Here is a 15492-nt window from a genome sequence, read left to right on the forward strand (position 1 = left end):
GGGATTGCAGGGTTCAGCTCAATGAAGACTGTCCTGTATAAAAGAAACTTCTCTAAATGGTTGAATTCTTAGCTCTCCAGAGATCTGAGTTTTCTTTTCCCCAGTCCCTGTGGGTTGCTGTGGGGAATGTGCCAAACCTATCATTTGAGATAAAAAGTTATGGTGAGGTAAGCTTCTAGGCTGGGGGAAGGAAGACTTAGTGACTGAAATGGGGGATGCTAAGCACTGGGGGGCAGGAAGGAAGAAGGAGCTAGTAATGGATGTAACAAATGCTGCAGCTGCCGGCAAAGCCTGGATTGAAGTTCCTTCCTGAAAATGAGGACCCGGGCAAGAACGACCACTCAGATGTAAACAGTGTCTCTGACTGGGAATTCTCATCTGCCTGCCGGTGGGCCAGAGCTGAGCAAGTCCTTTCTCTCCTCTGTATGCACACTGAATTGGTTAGTAAGTGACGTGTCAGAGGACAGGAATCATATTCAGTGGATCTTTCAAATCCAGGAGTTTGAGGCTAATGAAATTAGTGTGTGGCCAGGGCTCTGCCAACTAGAATTAAGTCACTGCAGCCACACTGCAATGCATTTTCAGCCTGAAGGGAGCATCAGGGAGGAATTTCGGGAGATTTGTTTCTGAGCCTGTACAAAATAATACTCATAATGCTAAGAAAGATTAAATGTAAATTAATATTGACTACGAGTAACATATTTAAAAAATAATCGCCGAGTGGGGGATGGCTTAAAGTGGAGAGATTATATAATATGGTGTCCAAAGAATAAATCTCCCCTGACCACTGTTTCATGGGCTATAAGTAAGATATATTACAATGGAAAGTAATGGGAACGTTTTTAGTCAAGGCTTCGCTGCTATTGACTTGAGAGCAAATACTCTGAGAGTATAAATTACTCTTGCTATGTGCTGACTCTGAATGAACAATATTTCATGTGCAGTGACATGGTCTAAGCTATAGACTTGGAATTGAATGGCATCTGTTTCAATTGTTTTGTTCTCTCAAGAGCAACTAGATAGAAAAAAGTGGTCAATTTGACCCTTGTGGGAGCGTGTTGCAAATCTAAACCTGTGTCCCTCATACCATAAATGAAATACATTTGTAAATTTGTGTTTTCTTTCTGTTCATTGATGCTTGAGTATAATCTCAAACTTTGGGAGCAACATTTTATACATAAGTAGTTGGTTTTCTTCCTTTCTTCTTTCTCTTTCTCCTCTCTCTCTCTCTCTCTCTGTTTCTATCTCTCTCTCTTTCTCCATCTTATGTAATTGGATAGAACTGGGCACCTAGGATGATGTGGTGTTACTATAGTGGGATTTTTTTTTTAAAAAAAAAAACAACTCTAACTTACCCTTTTAAAAATTTCATAAATACAAGTGTCAGTGCCATTTGGAATAGTCTCTATAACAATTTCTGTCTCCACATTTACTGTGTTTCAGCAAATTTACCTAATAGATGGTGAGTGAGCAATTTTTAAAGGGGCATTTTTTAGAAGAGCGGAGAGGGAAGGAATAGAGACAGGCACATACTGTATTTGAAGTTACCTCCACGTGTATTTTATGTATGTATACCCATACAATTAAGAAGTCTTTGGATGTTTTATCTTCAAGAATAATTCAGATAATGGATTACTTGAATATCATAAACATTTAGGGTTTAACAGATTTGTTACATATAGACGTTGTATCACGGATTTAAAAGACCATAGCCAGCGGGCAGCGGCGGGCGGAGCGACCGAGGGGCGGCGCGGGCTGGGCGGCGGGTGCGGGGGTCCGTGCTTCCTCGCGGTGGAGGGCTGGGGTTCGCCGAAGACGCCGGGTTGCGCCGCGTTGCCAGGTTACCGAGCGCGTGCCCCGCGCCCGCTCTTCCGCCCGGGCCGCCCTCGGCGCCGCCTTAGCCGCGGTGCGGGCTGCGCGGGGCGCCGGTTCCGCGGAAGCCTGGGTCGGGCGCTGCGTGCGGGACTCTCGTCGCTCGTGGACGGGGCGCGAGCGCGCGGGGGACGTAGGGCGCCGACCTGGGCCTCCCCGGCGCTCCGGCTCCGCTCAGGGCGCCCGCTCAGGGGCCTCCGGCGCGAGGCCCCCTTTGTGGTCAAGATGGCGGCGCCCAGGCGGGCGGCGCCGAGGTGAGCTGGAGTCGGGCCCGGAGAGGGGCGAGTCTGCCACGCCCAGGACTTGGACCCGGGGCAGGTCTCCCGTCTCCCGCGGAGCGGCAGGTGAGTGGGCGCGGCCGCGCGTAGGTCCCTCTCGTGGGGTGGTCAGCTCTCCGTGCGTCCGCAGACTTCTGTCGTCTGATAGTCAGATCTGGGGTGGCCCAGGTTGGAGGCGAGGGTGCTTGATTGGGGAAACCTGAGGGGTTTAAGGACTCTATTGGGATCGTTTCAGACCCCAGCAAGAAGCTGAGCAAGTTTCCTCTTGACTCTCTTCCTGGCTAAGTTTTCTCCCTTCTCTGAAGGCGCCAGCTTTTCTGAATCACCTTGTTACCCGGGGGGATACAGTTGGTGGTTCTGACCGTGGAACGTAGGACCTGGCGCGGGGAAGCCTGAGCTGGTTCTAGTTACTTTGTTTGCAAAGCACTTGTCTTGTCTTTGGAATCTTTGTGTATGTAACCAACGTTGGGAAGAGCCAGCGTTTTCTCCTCCAAAACACTGTGAGGGGTAACTTTATACGTAAGAAACAAGATGGCGTTCACATCCGTCTCTTTTCCAACCACTGAGTTTTGGTTGTGTTTCCTTTCTTTAAGTTTGTCTCGTTCTGAAGTGATAACAAACAAACAAACAAAAAGACCATAGCCAATTACACAAAGTATACTCTAGTCTCAGTCCTGCCATTAATTAGCTTAAGTCATTTAATTTTTCTAGGCCTCATTTTTCTCGTGTGATGTTTTTTCTTTGAAAAAGTATAGTTTCTAGAAGTCTCTAATCTCTGTGTCATAGTTCAGCTTGGAGAAAACCTGTTCTTATCCAAACTCCATGACATTGTATTTCCAGCTCCAACTTTGGACTTTGAGTGAGTTGGGGGCAACTTTTTCAGGATATTTTCACACAGCTTTTTTAGTTAATACCAGTCTAGCTGACTTGTCATACTCAGACTTTCTTCCATATTCTTTTACCAGTGTGTTCCTTAGTCATATATATAAAGACTGTTGTGGGCAAAATGACCTCCTGGGTCAGCTTACTGCATGGTCATCGACACAGGGCAGGGAGTAAGATTCTGTGGATTTTACAGAAGCAGATACAGGTTTCATTATCCATGTCCTCTCCCCTTTCATCTTACAAAAACAGCAGGCTTTTCTTGGAGAACTGCCAGATAATGCCATCCTGCCTCCTCACGGGCCCCGGGGATGAGTCGCCCAGGGACTGAACTCCAGTAAAGCAGGTGATTGGCTCATGGGTAGGCATCTGACCTCGGCTGAGTCTATCAGACTCCTCCCCAGGACTTTTCTCTCAGAGAAAAATGGAAGAATTGTCTTTTCTCTCTGGAATTTCTAAGCTGGGGAGATATGACTCTGGGACTCCCAGTGACCATCCAGCAGAAGAAGAGACTTTCTGTAAAATAAAGTCTTGCAGAGGTAAGCAGGGCTGAGCGATGGAGAGAGAGCTGGAACCCTGCTGATACTCTGGAACTTGCAGATCCAAATGTATCTGAATATGGCTGCATCCCTGAATTTCTAGTACTTGTTTGTTGAGGTGGTTGTTGTTGTTTGGTTTTTGTTTTTAAATTTCCTTTGACTATTTTGAATTTGTTTTCAGTAATGTGCATTTGAAAGCATCATAGCTAAAAGAGCTAATTTCCTACATTAATGTCAGGTTTGCTGAGTGGCATTCCTTAAGTGAAAAATAATATCTGCTATTTTCTTTAAATAAAATCCTTCTAGCTCAGGTTTGAGATATTCAAAACTCTGCCTCCTACCCCCCTCTTTTCCAACATTTACTATATCACCTTGAAGCATTTGTGACCACATCTTTCCCATCTAGACGCAGTTGAGAGAGAGAGCAAAGACTTCTGATATAAACTGCAACCTATACGCCTCCTACCTGGAAGCTTTAGAACATACTTGATTCTTGTCATTAAAGCAAATCTTTTGTTGTTGTCTCCAGGGCACAGAAGCATTTTCATGGCATAATGGAGTACAAAGTACATTAAGCCTAACTCTACTTCTCACCCTCTTTTACTTTAAATAGGCAGAAAAGAACAATCTCAAACACATTTTCCCAACAAATAAAATACATATACGATTATGTTTAGAAGACGTTTATGCAACACATAGTTAGACTGATTAATTAATGGACCTTTCGCCAACTGGCACAGTAAATATATATGTTCAATGTGCTTAATTAAAAAGAAGACAATAACATATTTTTACAGGTTAATTATCTGAGAAGAGTATTGTGCCAGCACACTTGATGCTACAGTATTTCATGTTTGACAGGTAATCTTCTTTCAATTATATTTACTGCTAAATGTTTCTTGGATCAAGCTATTAAATTATAAGGTCAAAAGTAAAATGATACGAAATTACAATGATAAAGGGACACATATCCCACTTTATGAGAATAGAAGTTCTAATTTCTTTTCAATAATACTAGTAGTGACCACAGTACTAATTTGAGCCCTTACTATGAGCCACTGTGCCCATATGCATTTAGTTCTTACAGTAGTTCTGCAAAGGGCATATAATAATCCACACTGCAAAGCTGAAGAAAGTGATTCTCATAGCTGAAAGTCACATAGCTGGTGAGTGGCAAAGTCTAGATTCAAACTTAGAGTCGTCTGACAATGCCCAGGTTGTTGACCACTATGTACACTGCTCAATTGTTGCACCAATAAAGAAGTGCTTGAAATAATTATAGATTTGCCTACCCTGAAACTGCAGTGATTTAAAGACATCAAAGTTGCCAGTTGCTTAACCACATCTACTTACAGTAAGAAATTACATTTTACTTCATTTCTAAAACAAGATTAATTCTGCAGGCCCATAGAAACTTGAGCACACAAATCCTACCTCCAAATGAAAGATGCTTGTTTTCCACTATTCAACAGATGGCCCTGTACAGAGGCAATAAATATATAGTAGAATTTTCATTCAAATAAATGAGAAGAGAGGTTTCTTCTTGTCCTGATTCAGTGCCCATCATTATGGATTATGATGGCTCTTCCCAAACTTTACTTCATTCACTCCACTCTTTCTACAAAACTCCAGTAATGGAATCCATCATTCAGATATATGTGCAAAGCGAAAGGACTGTATTAATACAGTTGCTGAAAGTCAAGTTGATAGAGCACAGGAAATACATCCTAATAAATGCAACATTAATGTTTGTGTGGGCCTTGGAGTTAGCGGTAGAAAAATTTTCAGTTTAATGGAATATTTTGCCTCTTGCTATGGAAGTGTGGCTTAATAGTCTTGTAATTGGTCATTTACAGAATCCTCCATCTCTGGGTTTCATGCTTTCTTTACTCTGCAGCTGTTGATTCCTTCTCTTGTTCTGGATGGAAGATAGCAGCGAAGCCACTTCAGAGGGCTCAGCCTGCCTTTTTGTGTTATTGTTTAGATGAAGATATTTCCATTTATTAAAGCACACTATTTAAACATTTTTATCATGTTTCAAAGTTGACTGTGTTCTGAAGGTATGAGCGCAGGCAGACATAATGGGGGATGTTTTCCAGGAGAGAACATACCCTTATCAAAGGAATTATCAGAATTTTCATGTATGGATTGAGAATCAAATTCTGGAGTTAGACCTGAATTTAAATTCATACTCACAACTTATTACCAGTCTCATCTTGATCAAACGGTTACCACACTTCTCATCAATTTCCTTATCTTTGAAAGCGGAATAAGAGAAGTATGCCTGGTGGAGTTACACATAAAGCTCATCTGATAGAATATTCATAAGGATTTTGCACAAAATATACATGGATATATTTTAGCACCGAGTTTAGCATGCGATTCGTCTTCAATACATTTAAGAGCTATTATTTTATTATTATTATGCTATCGTTAAATATCACTATTACTTAAATGTCATTATTGCTAAAATTGCTGTAAAACTACCGCAATAACCCATGATGAATTCCCCTCTTCTGTTTCCTTTGTTTAAATGGAAAATATATATATAAATCTAGACAGAGAACACTTTAGTGATCCTATTCAGTGGAGTGAGAATTTCCATGGCACTGATTAAAACAAATCCTGAATTGCATGGACTTAAGATAGCAGAGAGGGGCTTCCCTGGTGGTGCAGTGGTTGAGAGTTTGTGACCCGATCCGGGAAGATCCCACATGCTGCGGAGCGGCTGGGCCTGTGAGCCATGGCTGCTGAGCCTGCGCGTCCGGAGCCTGTGCTCCGCAACGGGAGAGGCTGCAACAGTGAGAGGCCCGCGTACCGCAAAGAAGAAAAAAAAAAAGATAGCAGAGAGGCTAAGAGATTTGAAGTTAGACATCCCCAGGTGTGAATTCTACTGTGACCCTCTTCTAGCTCTAGAACCTTGAGGAAGTTACTTAAACTTTCTGAGCTTCACTACTAGTTTCCTCATCTGTATCTTTTTCAGGACTATTTATCAAGCATCTTCCTGTTCTCTATGCTTGGACGTATCAATGAATAAATCAGACAAGAGCCTTTGCCTGCGTGCTCCTTCTTGCATGCTTTCTCCCTCCTTACACTCTCGTGTGGAAACGGATGTTATAAATAAATTCTGTGCTTTGTCACAAGTTGACGGGCGCTACGGGGTAAGGAAAAGGATGTGAAGCTCACTGAAGAGGCTTGGGTTGGGAGTGCTGGAGGAGTGTACAGGTAGGTTCCGATTTTAAATAGGGTAGTCAGGGTGGATTTTATAAGTTGACATTTGAGCAAAGACTTGAAGTGAGGGAGTTGTCAGAATGTATGATGGGGAGACCACTCCCTGGGAGCAAGAATAACCAGTCCCCAAACTCTAAGGCAGAAATATGCCGGGCAGCTTGGAGGAATATCAAGGAGGCCACCCTGGCTGACTTAGTCAGTGGGGAGGAAGAGACAGCAGGAGGGCTGGAGGTCGGATATGTGATGGGTTGGATTGGGTAAGTCCTGGGAGGCCATCACATGCATTGTGTCTTTTACTCTAAATGTAGGCAGCCAGGGGCAGGATTTTAGCCGAGGTGTGGCATGAACTGTCTCTTGTTTGAAAAGCATAACTCTATCTGTGGCCTTGAGGATGTGGGGAGAGAGTGGAGTCAGGGAGAATCTCGGGAGGCAACTACAGGATCCTCGAGGTCTATGCTGGTGGCCTGCACCAGGCTGCTAGCGGCTGGTAATTCTCAGAAGTGGCACATTGGGAAGGTTGTGACAGCATTTCGTGGTAGATTGAATGCAAGAATGGAAAGGAAGAGGGAGTCAAGGGTGAATTCGAGATTTAGGGCCTGGGAAACTGGAAAGGTGTGGTTACTGTCACCCAAGATGGAAAAAGTTTGGGGTAGAGCGTGTTTGGGGGATTAAAGACCAGTTTTGGAGGTATAAGATTTGAGATGTTTTCGTGACGTCCAAGCAGAGATGCTGAGTACACAGTTGGATACACAAGTCTGCAGTTCTGAAGAAAGGTCTGAACTAGAGATACACTTTAATACAATGGAGATATTAAGAGTAATTACATGGAAGCGCTATTTTAAAGATAAAATGAAGTCATGCAGTTAGCACTCTGTCTTCTCAAAACATTTAATAACTGTTAGCTAAAATAATTACCTGAAATGAAAAAATACCTATAGTTTGTTTTGTTGTTTGCAGTAAAAGTGAATAAAATGTCACAATTATTTTAATAGTATTTGTGACACAGTAGTTTTAGTTAAGACACCATGACTACAAACATTTACAATAAACCTTTCCGTCTCCTACTTTTCACTCTGATAGGGTACTTGGAACCATATTTTGTAAGGTTTAAGTTAGTTGCCATAGGGTACCTCTTTAATTAGAAGTAATTCTGAACTGTCTAGTTCCATGCAGTTTTATATACATATATGTATAATTATTATTTTATGATTTATCAAACTCAGTTGAAAATTTGCATCACTGATATACATTAGAATTTAAGCATTTACCCAGGTATTCAAGGGAAAAAATGTACTTGTCTTGTAATTTCCATTGGGGAAATTACACATCTTCCCTTCACTTTGCAATTGAATTTGCAATTGAATGCAGGGGAAATACTATCTTACTGGTCTTTGAGTTCCCCTTAGCTATCTGCAAGTCCTTAAACAGCCTTTGTGGCTTAACCAAAATTCTCTTCCATCTTCATTCCGCTAACAGATATTGGTCTAAGCATGTACTTATACTAAAAAATGCATGACCACGTTGTCTCTACACATCTATAATTTTATGTTAACACTATCATTATGTAAGCTATACTTGAATTGTAATTATAACAGATTTTATGTCAACACACATCCATTTCTAGTGTTCATCTGGTGTTCAAGGGGAGAGCAGCATGTCGTAAATTTTATCAAAATATAACATCTGAAGAATAGAACAGAGGGTAATTGTGTAATTCTGTATTCACTCTAATTAAGTTCAGTGGAGTTGGCATAATAGAATTAAGATGAAAAAAAAAAAAGACATTGAGGTACCATGGCTCCCTCTCCTAACACACCCTTTTTATATCCGAGAGCAGAGACTCAGCACCTTTCTGTACAGAAATGGAGACAGGAAGAGGCCAGAGGATGAATGACAGGCACGAATGAGGTGGAACTTTGAAGAGCAACATGGAAATGAAATAATTCTTTTGTATTTGGTAGGTGGGGAAAATGTACCAGCGTGTATGCCTACTGGGACCACGTTTTCCAGAACAGTTAAGCCCAGTGTCAACTATGCTGTCCCACCTTCCTCGTAAGTAGGAACATACTGTTACTTGAATCTTTGCTTCCTGTTTCTTGATACCTGGTTGAGAAGATTATCACAAGAACTGCATCTTGTTAGCAAATACACTGTTTTGAAATGATTGACACTCACTGAAGAGTGGCAGCTCCAAGCTTGCTCTCTCTTGATCTTGGAGTATTTAAGTCTGGAGTGCAGGAGTGGGTTATGGGGAAAGACCATTGGAATTCTTATGTCTTCAGCATAATGGTTATAGCATAATGGTTAGGAGTGTAGGTGCTGGTTCCAATCTCTGCTTTCCACTTGCTAACCATATGAGCTTGGGCAATTTACCTGATTACCTGAACCTCAATACTCCTGCCTATAAAATGATGTTAATAATATTTCATCCCCATAGACTTGTTTTCAATGTTAAAATGAAGTCACTTACACCAAGCACATAATACAATGCCTAGAGCATAGTAAAGTCTATTATTATTACTATTACTACTACTACTATTATTATTATTACTATCACGATGCCAGGTGCTATTTTTCCTATGCCTTATTCCATTATCTTCTGCCCTGTTCCCCCATTTCTGCCTTGTTGCTGTACAAGGGTAGGTTTGTCACAGAGCATTTTCTTTCCCTAGTGTCTGACTCTTAGTCATCAAGGTGACTGGTCCATGACCCCGGCATTCATTGCTGCTCGTTGAAGCAACCCATTTTGAGAAGGGGAGTTGGATATTGATGCCAAGTTGGGTCAAGGAGAGAGAATTTTCTCTCTTCTGCACTCAGAGAGCTAAGTGAAATATTCAGGCCTCAGAAGGAGAATCAGGCAAAGGGCAACATGCTTAATTTCATACCTTAGTGATTAAGAACAAGTCAGACAGGCTGGATTTGAACTCATTTCCGTCATGTGCTGACAACGGGATCTTAGGTGCTTTTGTAACCCGTCTGAGGCTCAGTCAACATCTGAAAGAGACGAATAACATTATCAGAACCTAGTGTATAGCCTCGTTGTAATAAGTGAGTAAATCCTTTTAAAACGCTCAGCACGTTGTTTGGCATATAAACACTTAATAAAATTTAGCTTCTTTGACTACTACCGCTGCTAATATTATTAAGTAGCTGAGCAGATCCGAGGCCCATTTTTTTCTTAGATTGCACATAATCATTTGGACAACCAGCTCACATTGATCAACCGTTGCTTATATATAAACCCCCATGAACCCAAAGGTGCTTTAACTCTCTCCCAGTCAGAGCCTGTTCTGGGGGCAGAAGCAACACCGGCACTACCCCCGTCATCTTTGCCTTTATTGTCACTACACTCGCCTGCCGTACTGAGCACTTTCTGTTTGCCAGGCACCAAATTTAGCCCTGCGTATGCACTATATCATGTAGTTCTCACACTCCACTCAGGTGGGAGACATTATCATCATCCCCAGTTTTCAGGTAAAGACGCTGAGGTGTTGGAAAGGCAAGAAACTTGACCCACAGCAAGAGATGGAGCCGGAGTATTCAAACCCTTCTCTCTGACCTCAAGAACCCTTAAATATTAGCATACTACTACATCCTGGTAAGAAAATCTGCTTCCAGCCACTCTGGTGAGAGTAGAAATGATTCTCAGTCCCCACATTCCTCTATTGCCCATGCCACCCTAGCCTCAGGACTAGGGGGGAAAGGAAGTGATCTCTTCAAAGAGCAGCCAAAGGGAACCTACTCCCTTCTGCCTTTTCGTAATCAACTAACCAATATTTTATTTCCTTCTTAAGAGTCCCCACATGTTCCTTTTGGTACTTAGCTTGGCCTTTTAGAATTCTGACATTCTGTACGTGACTCATCCACTGTATTTCATGTTAATTTATTGAGGTCAAGTATAGGGTCTTACTCATCCTGAAGTCCAGTTATCCCCTGTCACATCTAACTCTGTTCTCTTCTTCTTGTAGGACATCTGCAGGTATTTATTTGAATTTTGTTGCATTGTTCTCATCAATAGTACATTAAAAGTTATACAGAAAGTGCTTTCTTATAAGGAAAACCATCTAAATAGATTTCTAGCTCTTTACTTTTTATAGCACTATTGTAGAGATTATAGATCTCCAGGTAATATTTTTTAGATTGAGTTCTTCATATCATCTTATTTTTACATATAATGATAAATCTGAATTTTCTCTATCAAACCTCCGAGACTTCACTGGCTTGTAACTTAGCTTGTTGATTATGTGTTGTTGACTTTTCCATTTACAATGATATTTGATCCTGGTAAGGATGGGGCTGGGTGGGAAGGTACATCTTAGGGCCATAAATTGGTTTTGTAGAGAACTAACATAAAGATCTAAAGCCTCATCATATTTCTGCAGAACTCATGAATCATTTTATTATAATTCCATTCATTCAGGGAGTATAAAACCATTTTCCAATTGTTATTCCTAATTTGTTCATCTTCTCTTCCTTAGTCTTAGTGAGAAGAGAGCAGGCTGAATGGAAGAAAGTCATTATGACCACTGGGGCCCCTAGGGTAGGCATCAGTCCCAGAGTTTTGTTTTCATCTCTCCGCTATTAATATTGGCTAATGTCTTGAGTGCTTACTTGGTGCAAATTACTTAGCCGACCATGGCAAATGGATTGTGTCATTTCATCCCCTGATAGTCATACAATTAATGTATGTATTATTATGATATCCCATAATGCATACATGGAACAGAGCCTCAGAAGTAGTTATTTGCTCACCAAAATATGGTAGATGTGGAATTTGGACTCAGGTCTGATAGACTCCTAAATCACTCCTAGTGATTTTTACCACTAAATTAAAGTTGTATACCTCTGGAGAGTAGATAGTTTCTAAAATTTCCTCAGCTCTAACGTTTTATAATTAAATTTTTGTCTGATGGCAAGCTTAACAGTTAAGATGGGTAGGAAGGAATGCCAGCCTGTTGAATGGAATTTCCCTGAAATAAGCCTGTTTTATGACACCAGTTCACTCATTCATTCACTCAGCATGTATTGAATGTTTGCTCTGTGCAAAGGCATTTTAGGCATCACAGTGGAGTGAGCGCCCCTTCCATAGACTCTCCTGCAGCACTCAGAGAAGTCTTGGACTGGTTTGCCTGTTATGGAATGGGGCTTGGTGATAGAAGCCTGGTTTGTCCTCCACTGATATAACTAAGACATACTCATATGAGTTTATAGGCATCTTGAAGCCGTGGGATAGTAACACACATGAATCTTACCATTTTTGCCTGGGATTAATGATATAAAGGCTTTGGATTTGGGTATGGAAAATGGGTGCAATTATGGGCATGTTGGTTCTACATATATATGGACATCACGTGTCATCAGCCTGCAGCTACCTGCCATTCCTCACTACTTCTTTTCACAAACCAAACAAGTACCTTCTTATCTCTCCTGTGGATAAGCTCTTGACAGTGGCACTAGGGCCTCCCTCAATAAGTACATCATTGGCTAAACCAGTGCTTTCTCAGATATGCTCATTGAACAGCCCTTAAGGTGGACTGACATTCCACTGCCTAGAATAGAATATGGTGTTCTTTAGAAATCGGGGGGAAAAAATAGGCCACCAGATGTACTTTCTTTACTTTAAATTGTTTATATATATATATATATATATATATATATATATACGAACAATTGTTATATATGTGTATGTATACTTGTTCATATATATGAATGATTTAAAATTGAAGAGAGATATATATATACACACACATATATATATGTATATTTAAATTTTGGCTTCTGTTAGCAAGTAGTAAATTAAATTATTAGCAGATCCATACTGCAGGGAAATAACCAATCAGATTTCATTCAATAGCTTGCTTTTTTGTAGATTTATGGTTGTGATTTTATATCTGCAGGTATGTTTGCTGAAGAAAATATTTCTACCACTTTACGCAAAATTAAATTCATTTAATACCAATGCGGCATGTCCCAAATGTCTTAATACAGTTTTAATCTTTAATCGCATCAGAAGTATGGAATTAGAAACATACCCCAAAATCATTTGAAGATATAATTACTTTCATTTCCCTTATACTTCTGAGACTTTTGAAAAATAAGTATTTAGTTGTACTTATCTGTTTCTGTCTCTCTAAGGATAGCAAACACTGAAACACAATTATTTTTAAAAGTCAATATTAAAAGTATATTGTCCAAGATGATCAAAACTAAGGAAGTGGCAAAGAAATTCAAAAATTTAAACTTTCAAAGGGTGCTTTTTTTGTGAATGTGTAGTACTTGTTCTTCTGAAGGAATTAATCTTTTTAAAAATTTAATTAACTTATTTTTTATTGAAGTATACTTGGTTTACAGCATTGTGTTAATTACTGCTGTCCAGCAAAGTGACTCTGTTATACATATGTATATACATTCTTTTTCATATTCTTTTCCATTATGGTTTATCACAGGATATTGAATATAGTTCCCTGTGCTATATAGTAGGACCTTGTTGTTTAGCCAATCTATATATACCAGTTTGCGTCTGCTAATCCCAAACTCCCAGTTCATCCCTCTCCCACCTGCTTCCCCCTTGGCAGCCACCAGTCTATTCTCTATGTCTCTGATTCTGTTTCTGTTTCATAGATAGGTTCATTTGTGTCATATTTTAGATTCCACATATAAGTGGTATCATGGCATTTGTCTTTCTCTTTCTGACTTACTTTGCTTAGTATGATAATCTCTAGTTGCATCCATGTTGCTGCTGCAAACGGCGTTATTTCATTCTTTTTTTTATGGCTGAGTAGTATTTCATTGTATATATGTACCACATCGTCTTTATCCATTCATCTGTTGATGGACATTTAGGTTGTTTCCATGTCTTGGCTATTGTGAATATTGCTGCTGTGAAGATCAGGGTGAATGTGTCTTTTTGAATTATAGTTTGGTCTGGATATACGCCCAGGAGTGGGATTGCTGGATCATGTGGTAGGTCTATTTTTAGTTTTCTGAGGAACCTCCATACTGTTTTCCACAGTGGCTGCACCAACTTACATTCCCACCAACAGTGTTGTAGGAGGGTTCCCTTTTCTCCACACCCTCTCCAGCATATGTTATTTGTAGACTTTTTAATGATGGCCATTCTGAGTGGTGTGAGGTGGTACCTCATGGTAGTTTTGATTTGCATTTCTTTAATAATTGGCAGTGTTGAGCATCTTTTCATGTGCCTATTGGCCATCTGTATTTCTTCTTTGGAGAAATGTCTCTTTAAGTCTTCTGCCTATTTTTTTGATTGGGTTGTTTGCTTCTGTTGTCATCAAGTTGTATGAGCTGTTTGTGTATTTTGGAAATTAAGCCCTTGCTGGTCGCATCATTTGCAAATATTTTCTCCCATTCTGTAGGTAGTCTTTTCATTTTGTTTATGGTTTCCTTTGCTGTGCAAAAGCTTGTAAGTTTGATTCTGTCCCCTTTGTTTATTTTCATTTTTATTTCTATTGTCTTGGGAGACTGACCTAAGAAAACATCGGTATGATTTATGTCAGAGAATATTTTGCCTGTGTTCTCTTCTAGAAGTTTTATGGTGTCATGTCTTATGTTTAAGTCTTTAAGACATTTTGAGTTTATTTTCGTGTGTAGATAGGTTCATTTGTGAAAGGATGTGTTCTAACTTCACTGGTTTATATAAGGCTGTCCAACTTTACCAACACCACTTGCGGAAGAGACTGTCTCTTTCCCATTATATATTCTTGCCTCCTTTGTCAAAGATTAATTGTCAAAGATTAAGTGAGGTGTGTGGGTTTATTTCTGGGCTCTGTATTCTGTTCCATTGATCCATATGTCTGTTTTTGTGCCAATACCACGCTGTTTTGATTACTGTGACTTTGGAGTACTGTCTGAGTCTGGGGTGGCTATGCCTCCAACGTTGTTCTTTTTCTTCAGGATTGCTTTGGCAATTCTGGGTCTTTTATGGTTCTGTATGAATTTTAGGATTATTTGTTCTAATTGTGTGAAAAATGTCATGGGTAATTTGATAGGGATCGCGTTAAATCTGTAGATTGCTTTGGGTAGTATGAGCATTTTAACAATATTAGTTCCTCCAACCCAAGAACATGAGATGTCTTTCCATTTCTTTGAATCATCTTCACTTTCCTTTATTAATGTCTTACAGTTCTCAGCGTATAAGTCTTTTGCCTTCTTGGTGAGGTTTATTCCTAAGTATTTATTTTGGGGGTTGTGATTTTAAAAGGCATTGTTTTTTTACGTTCCCTTTCCGATATTTCATTGTTGCCATAAAGAAATGCCACCAATTTCTGTATGTTAATCTTGTATTCTGCTACCTTGCTGAATTCGTTTATCAGTTGTAGTAGTTTTCATGTAGAGTCTTTAGGGTTCTCTATATATAGAATCATATCATCTGCATCTAATGACAATTTTACCTCTTCCTGAAGGAATTAATCTTGAAGTTCTACTAAGACTTTTGGGATACCTGTTTTAATGAGCCATTACTTCCTGCCTGAGATTGCACTATGCACCAGAGATTCTAGAATTAGCATAATAAAACTAATAATGCAAACAACAGCAACAAATCTTCACAAACCTTCCTTGCAAGGAGGTAAAGTCCACTGGAAAAACAGACAAGTGAAACACACATTCAAAATGGCAGTGATTCTCAAACATTTATGTGCTGAAAAATCATGACAAGCATGATAACCAGG

General features: G+C 40.1%; 1 protein-coding gene across 1 annotated transcript in view; it reads left to right on the top strand.

Moving 5' to 3' along the window:
- Positions 1-269: 269 nt before the first annotated feature.
- LOC149743969 (uncharacterized) overlaps positions 270-15492 on the top strand; it is a 118557-nt gene continuing 103334 nt past the window's right edge. Inside the window, exons 1-3 of the mRNA XM_089905930.1 lie at positions 270-347; positions 1706-2216; positions 8764-8854. Coding sequence (XP_089762056.1) covers positions 270-347; positions 1706-2216; positions 8764-8854 — 680 coding nt within the window. The remainder of the gene's footprint in view (positions 348-1705; positions 2217-8763; positions 8855-15492) is intronic.

The sequence above is a fragment of the Delphinapterus leucas genome, unplaced genomic scaffold, assembly GCF_059928025.1.
Source record: "Delphinapterus leucas isolate spDelLeu-1000000601 "Yukka" unplaced genomic scaffold, BTC_Dleu_Yukka2 spDelLeu_asBTCV2_sq40, whole genome shotgun sequence".
Lineage (NCBI taxonomy): Eukaryota > Metazoa > Chordata > Mammalia > Artiodactyla > Monodontidae > Delphinapterus > Delphinapterus leucas.